Below are 15,237 nucleotides of genomic sequence, written 5' to 3' on the forward strand. Positions count from 1 at the left end.
AAATAGTGGGGCAACTAATTAGTGTTGTAAGGTGTTTAACTTAAATATGGAACAATATTTCGAATATCACTTGATTAGCTTGTTTCTTTATATGGAGGTAATCTGATCCCGGAACACGATTACCCCCTTCATTATTTCCTATGTTAATTGCTGAATCTCGTCTTTTGACAATTGTTAGTATTGAGGTATATGTACTAATGCCTAAAATACGCTTTAAGTGAAACCAGCATTAATAGCGTCGATTTTTCCTTTGTGAGTGCTATTTTGCCGCTTTTCTTGTGGGAGGGGTATAATTAGAGAAAGGACTAAAGTGGTGGGGCAACTAGTTAGTGTTGTAAGGTGTTTAACTTAAATATAGAACAACATTTCGAATATCACTTGATTTGCTTGCTTTTTTAGGGGGGGTAATCTGATCCCGGGACACGATTACCCCCCTGCATTATTTCTTATGTTAATTGCTGAATTTCGTCTTCTGATAATTTTTAGTATAGAGGTATATGTACTAATGCCATAGATACGCTTTAATTGAAACCAACATTAATAGCGTTGATTTTTCCTTTGTGAGTGCTATTTTGCCGCTTTTTCTTGTGGGAGGGGTATAATTAGAGAAAGGACTAAAGTGGTGGGGCAACTAGTTAGTGTTGTAAGGTGTTTAACTTAAATATAGAACAACATTTCGAATATCACTTGATTTGCTTGCTTTTTTAGGGGGGGTAATCTGATCCCGGGACACGATTACCCCCCTCCATTATTTCCTATGTTAATTGCTGAATTTCGTGTTCTGACAATTGTTAGTATTGAGGTATATGTACTAATGCCGTAGATACGCTTTAAGTGAAACCAGCATTAATTGCGTCGATTTTTCCTTTGTGAGTGCTAATTTGCCGCTTTTTCTTGTGGGAGGGGTATAATTAGAGAAAGGACTAAAGTGGTGGGGCAACTAGTTAGTGTTGTAAGGTGTTTAACTTAAATATAGAACAACATTTCGAATATCACTTGATTTGTTTGTTTTTTTAGAGGGGGTAATCTGATCCCGGGACACGATTACCCCCCTCCATTATTTCCTATGTTAATTGCTGAATTTCGTCTTCTGATAATTTTTAGTTTAGAGGTATATGTACTAATGCCATAGATACGCTTTAAGTGAAACCAGCATTAATAGCGTCGATTTTTCCTTTGTGAGTGCTATTTTGCCGCTTTTTCTTGTGGGAGGGGTATAATTAGTGAAAGGACTAAAGTGGCGGGGCAACTAGTTAGTGTTGTAAGGTGTTTAACTTAAATCTGGAACAACATTTCGAATATCACTTGATTTGTTTGTTTTTTAGGGGGGGGGGGGGTAATCTGATCCCAGGACACGATTACCCCCCTCCATTATTTCCTGTGTTAATTGATGAATTTCGTGTTCTGACAATTGTTAGTATTGAGGTATATGTACTAATGTCTTAGATGTGCTTTAAGTGAAACCAGCATTAATAGCGTCGATTTTTCCTTTGTGAGTGTTATTTTGCCGCTTTTCTTGTGGGAGGGGTATAATTAGAGAAAGGACTAAAGTGGTGGGGCAACTAGTTAGTGTTGTAAGGTGTTTAACTTAAATATGGAACAACATTTCGAATATCACTTGATTTGTTTGTTTTTTAAGCGGGGTAATCTGATCCCGGGACATGATTACCCCCCTCCATTATTTCTTATGTTAATTGCTGAATTTCGTGTTCTGACAATTGTTAGTATTGAGGTATACGTACTAATGTCTTAGATGTGCTTTAAGTGAAACCAGCATTAATAGCGTCGATTTTTCCTTTGTGAGTGCTATTTTGCCGCTTTTCTTGTGGGAGGGGTATAATTAGAGAAAGGACTAAAGTGGTGGGGCAACTAGTTAGTGTTGTAAGGTGTTTAACTTAAATATGGAACAATATTTCGAATATCACTTGATTTGATTGTTTTTAGGGGGGGTAATCTGATCCGGGGACACGATTACCCCCCTGCATTATTTCTTATGTTAATTGATGAATTTCGTGTTCTGACAATTGTTAGTGTTGAGGTATATGTACTAATGTCTTAGATGTGCTTTAAGTGAAACCAGCATTAATAGCGTCGATTTTTCCTTTGTGAGTGCTATTTTGCCGCTTCACTTGTGGGAGGGGTATAATTAGAGAAAGGACTAAAGTGGTGGGGCAACTAATTAGCGTTGTAAGGTGTTTAACTTAAATATGGAACAATATTTCGAATATCACTTGATTTGATTGTTTTTAGTGGGGGTAATCTGATCCCGGGACACGATTACCCCCCTGCATTATTTCTTATGTTAATTGATGAATTTCGTGTTCTGACAATTGTTAGTGTTGAGGTATATGTACTAATGTCTTAGATGTGCTTTAAGTGAAACCAGCATTAATAGCGTCGATTTTTCCTTTGTGAGTGCTATTTTGCCGCTTTTCTTGTGGGAGGGGTATAATTAGAGAAAGGACTAAAGTGGTGGGGCAACTAATTAGTGTTGTAAAGTGTTTAACTTAAATATGGTACAATATTTCGAGTATTACTTCATTTTCTTGTGTTTTATTTGGGGGGTAATCTGATCCCGGGGGTAATCTGGTCCCGGGTTATAGCCGGGATATCTTTACCCCCTAGTACAGTTTTACCGGGGGTAAACCTGTCCCGGGGGTAAAATGATACCGTTACAAGCACATATTCCTTCACCAGTAAACTGGGGATGGACTGATAATGGAAGTGAACTTTCTCCAACATGAACTTCCATTCCAGCTGTGTACGAAGCATGTAGGAAACTCTTTTTGAAATGTGCCTGCAAGACATGTACCACAAGTTGTCGTTGTAGCAGTGCAAGCATCCCGTGCTGGTTTTTTTTTTTTTTTTTTTTGGTTCTGTGTGTAGGGGAACATGTGGAAAGGTGATGCAAACTGAAAATGAAGATCTAGACCAATAAAACTTTTATGTAAGTAGCACTCATTATTTTTGAAAAGTCAGTTGATCCACAATAAATTTACGTGGATCCACGTTGGAAACGGACCAATAAATAGATAAACTTAAATGTATGATTCTTTATAGAATAGCTTGTACACAAAGTAATATTAACTGTTCGTCGAAAACATAAAACTGTTTGTACACATAAAAATCCAAAAGATATATTGTGAATTTCAAATTATCGAACCAAGTGTTTGTGTTGTGTTTCTGTTCTTACAATACGAAAGAAAATATTTACTTTCTAATTTATAACAATATATTGCTTTATATAATTTCCTTATAATATTGTAAAGGATATAAATCCAATGTCTATGGTTTAAAGACATGAATTTACTTCTTAGTCTTCCTGTGCAGTTCACTTTCAATTCAGATGAAACCATAAAATTTTTGTATCGTGACGCTACGCACGTAATTTCTTAAGATATTTTAAAACTTGATTCATGTGTAAAAGTGAATAGTAATAGAATAGGTGATATTACTTTGTCTGTATTCGTTTGAAAATCTAGATACTCGGGTTAATATTTCGAAAGAAACTAATTTTTATGAATCATAATTAATGGCCGCCATCTTGAATTCATAACCAGGCTTGGTCAGGCTACTTTGTGCTTCTGGTGAAAGTGGGATTTACGAAGAATACAACACAAGAGAATGATTTGTTTCGTACAATGCAGCATCCATCAGTGATGTTTTATTACAATAAATGAACTCTTGTTCGAAATTTGGGAAAATCAATCAACTCAACGTGAATCTTTAAATTGTCATAACTTCGTTGTTTATTAACCAATCTGAATGAACTATACACCAAATGAAAGATAAGTTAACACTCTTTAAAAAGTTATAAGACATCTTTTTCGATAATCTCAGCCGTTTACTTGTTATTTTTTAAAAAATATGCGTAAACTCCATCATATGTAAAGTTCCAAATTAAATAATTTCTGTAGGTGCTAATTTCAGTGTTAGGTAAGTTATTAATTTAATTTATTAATTAAATTTGCTGATTTATTAGACCCTGTTGTCTTCTACGTCGTTTAGTTTTCGAATCGTAAAGATTGGACTATTAGTTAAGGAGATATAGGGCTCTAAAACCAACACTATGAATTCGCAGAGGCGGACATCTTTGATAGCCACCATATTGGATTCTGGCCACCTGTCGGAGTGGGGCCATTTCGATTCCTGCTTGTTGGATCAGGGGAACAACATATCCGAGTGGCACCTTTTTAACGCAAAGTGCAGGATACTTCCGGTAAGCTCCCCTACTAATTTCTCCCATCCGTCGCGCAGTCATTTCGTTGTTTTTAACCTATGGAGTAGTATTCTAAACGCTATGGAACGGGCAGGTAGCAACGCCAGTTTCAATCAAAGTGCATTTGTGGATGTTATAAAAGTTTCCTGTGGTACTTTCAAAGTCACAGTTGCCAGAAAGTAAACGAAGGAAAACCGAAGCTTTGAATTCAATTACAACGAAATACAACGAAATATCAAATACATCTACGACTGAGACACAAATCCAAAAGAGAATATTTAATATTCGAGCGAGAATAAAACAAAAAGGAAAAAAAGAAAAAACGGGAAACAAGAAAGTAACACTGAAACCATGTGAGCGAACCTATTGGAGTTGATGGATGTTGATTCGAATCCAGCAATATCAAGATTAACACGACAAGCGCATATCACGTGTTTTCCAAGGTCTTTGTAGATTGTTTGGCTTTAAGAACGAAATCAGACACTTGGCCCCTTTGTTTCCTTTTAAGAAAAGTCCAGCCAGTCACATCATAAAGCACGTCCATCTGATTGCGTTTTCCACACTATACGTGTCCCCTTTCGCGTTGACATAAACAAAATACATTCTAATGTATACATCCTTCCTATCAACGTTGAGTTGAGTTGATTTTGAGTTCAACGTCCTTTTTAGTAGCGAGGGTATATGAGACGGGACCCACTGATTAACGTGGAATCCGAATCACATGAGCTCCCGCCGGGAATCGAACGCGGGTCTTTCATGTCAAAGGTATGTACGATAATCGATTAGCCCCGAAGGAGCTCTTCCTATTAGGGTATTCGTCTCCAAAATATTAGGTTTCTTTATTGCCACGTGTGTATAGTCAAGTGCTCCGATAGCACCCGGAAATGTATATTGTTCTTCTGTATATTATACGCGAATGCCAAATGCAAATTAGGAGAATCGCGTAATAGTAATAAATAAGTTGACTAATGCGTTGTTGTAAAGAGGTTACTTTTCAATATTTTTATTACATCATATTATGTATGCTCTTGAAATACACTCAGACTTGTAAAGGGACATACGGAAATAAAGAGAGAATATTCAAAATCGTGGTTCGAAAAAAAAAAAAAAAAAAACTCACCACCCTTAAATTCTCACAAGAAATTTACGATCCCTACAGGTCACTTTTAAAGACTAAATTGAGCTATACTAATGAACACCGAACGGAAATTCTTTACCTTGGTTTTCAGTTTAATACTCTGAACTGCTTTTCTATACAGAAGTGGTGACGCTTTGGTCTCTCTCTTCTCCCTTTATTTTGTGTGTGTCTTATTTGTATTTATATACATAAAAATGTATGTATGTTTGGGAGTTTGTTCCAACATAAGTGTTCCAGCATGCCTTGAGTAATTTTAAGCAAAGTTCGTACTGGAAAAAGTGTTGTCGAGGTGAGCCCTCGAATATATCTATGGCGACATGGTGAGTGGGAGGGGGATATTTATTAAAATGATAGACAACGATAGATATTAGTGTCAAATCTATAGTTTTCGGGGTCGCTGAGACAAATAGTGTCACTTCCGATTGTTTTACTCCGATTTGCACTCAGAGGAGTGACACAGTGACTCAAAAATATCAAAATCGACCGATATTAGTGTACAATGATAAGTTTTCAGCGTCGCTAATTCAATTGGTAGTAGGTTTGTTCTCATTTAAGTCCATTGTAAAAGCTCAAAAGACTAGACATATGCCAATCTCATTGAGCTGAACAAAATGGTATGGATGATTGTTTAAATACTTACGCATAGATTTCAAGAAAATTAAATGCTTCCTGTCGCTAAGAATGTAATAGTTGCAAATAATAATTGATTGCTCTTATTGTGCTGGAGCAAATTGTTTATCACACATATACTTCTAACAGTGTCACACGTGTTCTTAACAGAGACTCATACACTACAAATCATAAAAAATATTATTACTTAATTGAATTTAAACTGGAATGATAAGGTTTTATTTAGGGATGGGTAAAACCGGTTTTTATAAAAACCGAAAACCGGTTTCTATAAAAACCGAAAAACGAAAAACCGACATCTCGGTTTTCTGCAAAACCGGTTCGGTTTTCACCGAAACTGGTTTCGGTGAAAACTTTTCGAAAACACATAAAACTATTTCTGTGGAAATGGATTCGGTTTCCGGAGAACAACGAAACACCATTCTGGTTAGAAGTAGAACAAATTTTGAAAGAAAAAAAACGGAATTGGTTTTGAAGAAAACCGAAACCGGACCAGGTGAAAAACCAAACCGGTTTTGCTCCGGTTTCGGTGAAAAATCGAACCGGTTTTGAAGAAAACCGAAACCGGTTTCGGTTTTTATAAAAAAACCGAAAAACCGGTTTTTGTGCCCATCACTAGTTTTATTCAATAACAGAAATAAGTCATAGGATACTACAAATAATTTTAACACTTCTCTTTTACCAGTCTCAAGACATTAAAGAAGAGACTGGAAAATTTACTAAATTGATTCGTTAGTTAATATAGTTTTTCATGAAATTGTATTTTTGGTGATTTGTGAGAAAACCTGAACCAAACAAATATACGCAGAATTCATTATCTATAATTTACTAGCAGATTTAGTTCTTACCGGTTTCGTGTATATCTCTTTCAGTTACTACGATATTTATTGTTGTGTTGAGTGTAACACGAATGAAGGAATTGAATTTACCATCATTGAGGTGGCTCTAATTAATATTATTTTGAAAATTTTCGAAGTTTAATTCTCAAATAACAGCAATATCTGTTGTATTTAAATTTGTTGAACATGATTCATACGTCAACGTTGTACATTAATACTTAGTTATGTATAAACATAAAATTCATGGGCAATTATTGCTAAGCATAACGTTTAATACATTGGAATCTAATAAAAATAAACTTCATGCTAACAGCAGTTTCGCAGAACTTTGTTTGACTGTAAATTCTCACAAATAAGAAGGCGCAATTTTATTCTGAAGGGTGTGTTGAAGGTTTCTTAAAGGTATGATTTGTGTTTTATTCTTTATTCTTATTTATTTTCAAGTGTATTTTATTCTCAACCCTGCTTTATTCTCAAGTGAATTTTACATTTTTCAGACAACGCTATTATTGACATTATTTCTGATATCTATCTCGGAGCAATAGATACATGTAGTAACACACTAAGCTTCATTGTTCTATATGTGATGTTATATCCTGATGTTCAACGGAAGATTCAAGAAGAAATAGATGAAGCGATAGGAAAGAATGGAATTCCAACTGTCGAACATATGAACAGGTGAGAATGATACACATACACAAATTAGTGGCAAATATTATAATTCTCAAATTTTCTTTCAGTAAGAATGTCATCAATCTATAATGAAGATATAGATTTGAAATTTATTTTCGAAACGTAGTAATCATAATATATAAGAGAAATGTGATTTTTCATAAGAACTGTAATCAAGTGAGGAGTAGAACGTCAGATACTAAATAAACAAAATGTACTTCATAATATAATGTGTTATGCATGTTCGATGTTTCTAAAAAATACCTGCCTAAAGCGAGACATACAATACATTGCAGTTAGATCGATTGTGAGCAATCACGACATGTATGTGATTTTAAAAACCATTATTTCGCATGTTTAATTGTAGGTGATATTTGTAAATGAAATGAAATGAAATTTTGCGCCTAGGGTAAAGGAAACAGTGAAGATGAGAAATGGACGAAATGGTGGAATGAAGAAAGTTTGAGGAAACAGGAGAACCCCGAGGAAACCCACGCGCATGGTGTTTGTTCACCACAAAGTTTACTTGGCGGGCGCACGTTTTGAACCCGGGACTCCATGCATCAGAGGTGAACACTCTACCACTGAGTCACCGCGGCCCCTAGGTGATATTTCTGTTAGGAAATGATTAAGTATACGGAATTTCGCTAAAATTTAAAATTAATTCTTTCTTTAACTTATGATTTTGAATTGTACTACGAAACGCAATTTCAACAAAATATAGATGAATATATGAAAACAAAACTATCTCGTATAAAATTTTTAGGCAATCAAACTTAAAAATAATCTTCATAAGTAAATATTAGTATTATTATTCTTAATTGTTTGGAAGGTAAGTTTAATAACATTAACAATGTGTAATGTATCACTTATACATTATTACAGCATTAACTTGTCATTTTGTCATCATATTAATTCTGTTGATGGCCACAGTTTGTTTACCGTCAATTATAGAAAATTAATACATTGGTACGCATGCAGGCAAAAAAGCAAATGATTTAAAAACGTATACTGCTAAAAATCTACTCAAAAACAAAACAAAAAAATATGAAATGAAATCTTTAAGTTTTACGTCCCACGATTAGGCTAAAGAAGACGGTGATGATGAGACATGAGTAAAATGGTGGAATGAAGAAAGTGGAAGGAAACGGAAGAACCCCGAGAAAACCCACGAGCACGGTGTTTGTCCACAAAGTCCGCACGGCGCGAGCTGGGATCGAACCAAGGACCCCAAGCATCGGAAGTCAACGTTCTACCACTGAGACCCCCTACTCAGAAACAAGTACTGCATAAAATAAACAGGAAGAAATGTACTTGACTGCATGATAATTATACTACTATAAGTTATAATAATTTCTTATGCTTAGTTCTATTCAATATTAACTAACAAGTTTAATACTTTACGACAGTAAACAAACTTTCTAATAATAAGTAGTATTTTATATTAGTTAACAAAATTTTTGTCTCGAAAATATTCTAGTGTAGCAATACACACCGATATCTATATGCGCAAACTCTTACCATATACACTATTCGAGTACGGTACTGTAACTAGTACTAGCAATTTCTAATTTCTAGTTCTTATCTACTGAAACTATATACATCTATGAATACTCTACTCACAACTTCAAAACTACTGCTATGGTCTTAGTAAACTACTTCTAAACGTATAACTGATACTGAATTAACTCTTGGGTGAATCCATTCTGGCCGTATTGCTGCGACTTCTAGGAGTAGGGCCGCCTTAAGCCGATTGGACCGATTGTTCCCAATCGGGCCCCGCGCCTAACGGGGCCCCGTGCTAGTGCTGTCTACTTTACTCCCCAGTGCTGTTTTAATAGCATATTAGGCCCTAGAGTAAACAAGCATGTCGTTGTTCCTATGACTAAATTTTGCTCCTAATACATGTAATTAGTACATGTTACTGTGCTCGCCCCCCCCCCCCAATACTTGCGGGGCCCCAGCCAAGTGGCTATGATACCGTTAAGATGGGTCTGCTACCCTCGGTTGTCAAGTACACACAACAACATATTGCAATACAGGTACATCCATGGACTCCACAAAGGAGGGTATGGCCTCTCCCTAACAAGTAAATGAATAGTTTGTATTAAGTTTGCGATATAAGCAAATATTTTCTAAATTTAATGCTGCAATAGTTTCTTTATTCTTTTTACGTTTACAACTTCTGTTTCAAAAATAGATATTATGTCCAGAGAGTATTCTGCACATCCCAACACCTGTAACACTCCTAGGGTTGCCAACTCTGGAAAATTAAAAAAAAAAAAAAAAAAAACAGCACCCCGTTAAAATTCGCTATGATATAGGTCTAAGTGTGAAGTATATATATTGGAACTCATCCATGGGAAGGAAATGTACTATCGTGAACAAAAGTGCATTAGCACTTGTATTCTGCGATTCCTTAGTACATTCATTAATAAGCTTAGTAGATGCATTAAAATCGGCATTGGTCATTTTATTTAGTGGCCTCGCGTAGCGTCCTGGTTGATTCCCGCTGCGGGGACTCGGTCGAAAAAGTTTAAAAAGTTTTAGGCCAGCCATTCTGAATGAAGTTTTCCTGGGGTTTTCCTCATTCACACCAGGCAAATGCCGGGGTGGTACCAAACTTATAGGTCCCAAGCCGCTTCCTTCCTTCCCCAATCCTTTCTTCCTTCCCTTTCTCCAGATAGTGTGTTTTCTTCCTTCCCTTTCCCCGAGGGACGTCATCCCTCAAACGTGAAGGGCTAACATGGCCACAGATGCTGAAAGACCACAAATCTAAATCCTAAATCCAATTTTATTTTATTTACCAGTAACTGCCGCTTCTTTAAAATTATCGAAGCTGATGAACAAAAGTATATTAATCTTTACTTGACAATTTCCGATTTGAAAAATGAAATTTACTCTTTAAACTTATACTTCAACTACAGGAAATTGCTTTAAGAAGTCCTTTTTCACTGCCAATAAATGTATAAAATTCCTTACAAGTAAATTTCAAATTTTCCTTAGTACAGTCCTTATCATCTCTTTAAAATTATCTAAATTGATGAAAAAAATATATTAATCGTTGATAGATGGTAAAAGGTAACTGCCTCGGATTTACAGAATAAAAGTTATTTTTTAAATCAATACTTCGAAGTAGATGAAATTGATTCGAACTAGATACAAATTTGATAAAAGATGGTCATTTGAAAAGAAAAAAAAAAACGGTATGGTAAGAAGTTTGACCAGTCACCGGCTTCAACCAAAATAACAGCAATATTTCCAGCCGGCCGGTGAAAAACAGGCCAGTTGGCAAGCCTAAACACTCCCCTAACACACCTCTAACAAGGGAAGATGGGTTATATACCAATCGAAAGTACTAATGACGCCTGTTACGAAACTGTAATAAAAATTTTTCTGCTTTTAAAGAATGCACAAAGAATGATATTGATATAACGGGGAGATGAGAACTGATGGAATGTGATGCACCCGTTACACCAATATGATTCTATAGGTATTCTTTAAACAGTTGATACCTAGCTGAACGTCCTCAATGGTTTGTAACTCCCAAAGAGTTCGCCTTCGATATTGATGATGCGAACATTTATGACCACTGTGGCACGTCATTTTTCATTCGTTGTTCATGGTTCAAGTTAAGGGTTTGTTTTGAACATTCCGTGAATGTCGATGATGTCCATTTTGTGAAGTGTGTTACATATATCCCATAGAAGGTTGATCTCTGCACCTCCCGGATACGTATTTTCTGTCGCCCTCCTGATACACATGGTGAGCCATTAGCAGCCAAATTTTTTTCCTGTCTTCATTGTTTACATTACACTTTCAAATGAGCCTTACTAGAGATTGCACTTCCGACCTCGCACTCAAAGAGTTCATTCTTAGCTTTTAGAAGTTGCAAATTTTAAAAACTTAATGCGGTAGCATAAAACCAAGGTACGTATCTTTGAAGGTTTAGGTGGTGTATCTTGTTCCCTTTAAACATTTCTGAAAATTTAAATTTTGGAGGTTCTTGACCCATTTTATCCTTTTTGATGAATCTCAGAACATTTTAAACAGGTTGGGGAGCATGGTGTGTTCTGCGGGCGCTGGCCGGCGCTGAGGGGTGTGTGTGGCGTGGTCTTCCTTTTATCACTCAGAATCGTTGTGGTGTGGTGCTTTGCTTTCATCGTGTGGTGCCTTGTCCTATGTTTTTGTTTGCAGGAGATCCAGGAAGCAACGTGTAATTTTGATCAATTTCGTATTATATGCATTTCAACAGAAAACTTTTATGTCAGTTATTAGTCGTTAAAATCAGTCGTTAAAATTCGAATTTAACAATCCAAAATATGATTTTTTTTACAGACCCTAAACAATGAGAATGGAAAATAAATCTATAAATGCAAACTGTTCACAAGATTTATCCATCTTATCCGAAAATGAAATTTATTGTTTTCAATGCGATAAAAAATTCCCAACAAAGAAGGGATATAACATACACAAGACTAGAAAACACACTACACAGGAACAATACCCAATTACGGAAGACTTTACGCACGAGTTGGCTAAATTAAAATCAAATATATGGGTAATAAAAAGGATTCCAAGAGGCATACGAGGTGCTGTAGCAGACAAACTTTCTTCTATCATTAGTGATTGTGCCAACAAAAATGATTTAACTTCTTGGAAGAAATTGTTTAGATTTGCTTTTCATAATCTACGAATCCCAGAAACCGAACAACATCCTCAGTCACTAACATAATGAAACAAAATCTAAGAGAGTCTTCTGTAGTAGAATGTCCTGCAACTTCAAGTAAGAAGATCAAACCCGACTTATCTAAACTGATTACAGCCAAAATCGCTGATTTTGATACAAGAGGTGCCTTAAGATTACTGATATCTGACGATTCTCTGGCTCCTTCGAGTGAGGAAACTTTTGCTAGTCTACAAAACAAACATCCGTCTCCTTCCAGAGTTTTAGAAATGCCGGAGCAACCAGAGTGCTTGACATCTTCTCTCCTTGTAAATGAAGACATGGTATCAAGAGCAATCCATAATTTTAAGAGTGGCTCCGCTTCTGGAATCGATGGCTTATCCCCTCAACACCTGAAAGACTTAATTTCTAAGTCTACAGGAGTATCAGGGTCTGTTTTACTAGGCGAAATCACGAAATTGGTTAACACCATTTTAAATGGAAACGTAAATCAAGACGTGTGGCAACACTTTTTGGAGCCAATTTGTGTGCTTTACGAAAAAAGGATGGCGGAATCACACCTATAACAGTTGGATGTGTTTTTCGACGACTAGCATCCAAGATAGCTGTTTCGCTCGTTAACAACCAATGCTCTCAATACTTACAACCACACCAACTGGGGTTTGCAACTAAAAAAGGTAATGAAGATATTATACATGTCACACGGACATACATAAAGAGAAATGAAAACGCAAACAAAGTAATCTTAAAAATTGATTACAAAAATGTCATTAATTCGGTGGAAAGAGATTCAATGCTAAAAGAAGTGAAATCTTTTATGCCACATTTGTATCCTTTTTTTGGCAAAACTATGCTTATCCATCAATATTATTTTATGGAGAAAGAACTATCTCATCGCAAGTAGGATGCCAACAGGGAAATCCTGCAGGTCCAATGTTGTTTAGTTTGGCAATTCATCCGATAGTCCAAGCGCTTTGTTCTGAATTGAACGCCTTTTATCTGGATGATGGAACCCTAGGAGGATCGCCGAATATAGTCATAGAGGACATGAAGCATTTAATTGCAGAATATAAGAAAATTGGGCTAGATGTGAATCCATCGAAATGTGAACTCTATTACACATCGGGTAAAATAGACACAAACGTAGAAACCCAATTTAAAAAGCTGTTGCCAGGCATACGTATTTTACAACCAGAAGAATTATCGTTATTAGGGTCTCCGCTCCACGAAGAAGGATACGATCTCCATTTCGAGAAACATATGAATAGTTTCAAAGTAATAACTGAGAGACTAAAAAATTTACCAAATCACATAGCTTATTTTCTTCTCAAACATTGCTCCGGCATTCCAAAGCTAACGTACTTTTTAAGAACTATTCCAACATGGAAAAGACTATCTAAAGTTTTACAGATAGATAATTACACTAGTTAACAAAGGTTTTGTTACATAAAAGGAAATACCTGTTCTTAAAGGAACTTTTTGCGCTGAATTCGAATATGCACTCGGTTTTTCTCCATCACGTACGATTTTCCCGTAACAGAGGGATTTTCCCGAAAATTCCCTTTTCGTTTATTTAAACCCCAAGATCTTGTTCCCTTGCATATACTAACATAGAACTTATACCTAAGTATACTTTGATTCATATTTAACAAACCCTCCAAGTTTCATAATAATCGCTTTATTATTTCTAGAGAAATAAATATGTTTGTATGTATACTGTGTGTACTGTTTATTGCACCTTATAGTAATGCTTTCAGATCTCTTAAGTTGAGGTAAAACGTTTTGCTTTATTACCACAAACACATATATAAAATATAATACAATATAATTTACAAGTGTGACAATTTACAATAAACAATAATACAAATGTACCAAAAGGTCATGAAAAGACAATCAAAACTATCACAATATATGAAACTTCCATTGGGTTTCAAAAACGTACACTACTTCCTTCTTTTGTAAGAAATGTTGCATTCTCTAACAAGACCCCAACAATAGTCCCCCATCATTGAAGGATCCCATCGTCCCTGGTACTTTTTCTCCATTATATCTTGGTGGAATCTTTCCCCCTGTTCGTCGCTGAGAGCACCTAGGTTAGCAGGAAAGAAGCTGAGGTGGGAGTGCAAAAAGTGGATTTTTAAAGACATCCTACAACCCAACTCTTTGTATTTCTGTATCATGTCCTGTACGATTTCTGTGTAACTCTCAGCTTTGTTATTGCCCAGAAAGTTGCGCACAACACACTTAAATGCTGTCCAGGCAGCTAGCTCAGCACTGTTTACCTTGCTGTCAAAGCTATCATCAAGCATTAATTTCCTAATTTGGGGACCAATAAACACTCCCGCTGAAAGCTTAGCATCACTCAGGTTAGGGAACTTATCTCGCAAATACTTGAAACCTTCACCAGATGTGTCCATGGCTTTGACAAAGTTTTTCATAAGTCCTAACTTGATATGAAGTGGCAGTAGTAATATCTTATTAGGATCTACCAAAGGAGCGTATTTGACGTTGCATTGTCCAGGTACGTAATTCACTCTAGGTTCCCATTCCTTCACTTCATAATGTTTGTCATCAGCTCGGCTATCCCATAAACATAAAAAACATTGGTACTTCGTGTAACCGCACTGCAGTCCTAATAAAATACCAACTACCTTGAGATCACAACATATTTGCCAACAATGGTCCTTGTAATTTATAAGATTTAGCAAAGTTGACATGGTGTCATAGGATTCCTTAATCTTCACTGAGTGCGCAAGTGGTATAGAAGGTTTTTTATTTCCATTATGTAAAAGGACAGCTTTAAGGCTGACCTTTGACGCGTCGATAAATAACCTCCATTCTTTTGGAACGTAAGGAATTTCTAGCTCCGCCATCAACCCATTTATATCCGTACATACGCACACATTATCTTGCATTGAGAAATAGCTTGAAAATTGAACATGCCTTTTCCTGTACACTGATATGTTCGTTTCTGCATCCAATAAGTTCCACTGCTGGAGCCTTGATCCCAGAAGTTCCGCCTCTTGTTTTGTCAGGTGCAAATCACGGACTA

The 15,237-nt window shown here is 36.0% G+C and overlaps 1 protein-coding gene across 1 annotated transcript in view; it reads left to right on the plus strand.

Moving 5' to 3' along the window:
* Window positions 1–7,353: 7,353 nt before the first annotated feature.
* The window catches only part of LOC145662108 (farnesoate epoxidase-like), a 114,189-nt gene continuing 106,305 nt past the window's right edge, over window positions 7,354–15,237 (plus strand). Inside the window, exon 1 of the mRNA XM_081727441.1 lies at window positions 7,354–7,504. Within this exon, the coding sequence (XP_081583567.1) occupies window positions 7,413–7,504 (92 nt within the window). The 5' untranslated portion in view covers window positions 7,354–7,412. The remainder of the gene's footprint in view (window positions 7,505–15,237) is intronic.

Source organism: Thermobia domestica, chromosome 10 (genome assembly GCF_964235325.1).
Source record: "Thermobia domestica chromosome 10, izTheDome1.hap1.1, whole genome shotgun sequence".
NCBI classification, from domain to species: Eukaryota; Metazoa; Arthropoda; class Insecta; order Zygentoma; family Lepismatidae; genus Thermobia; species Thermobia domestica.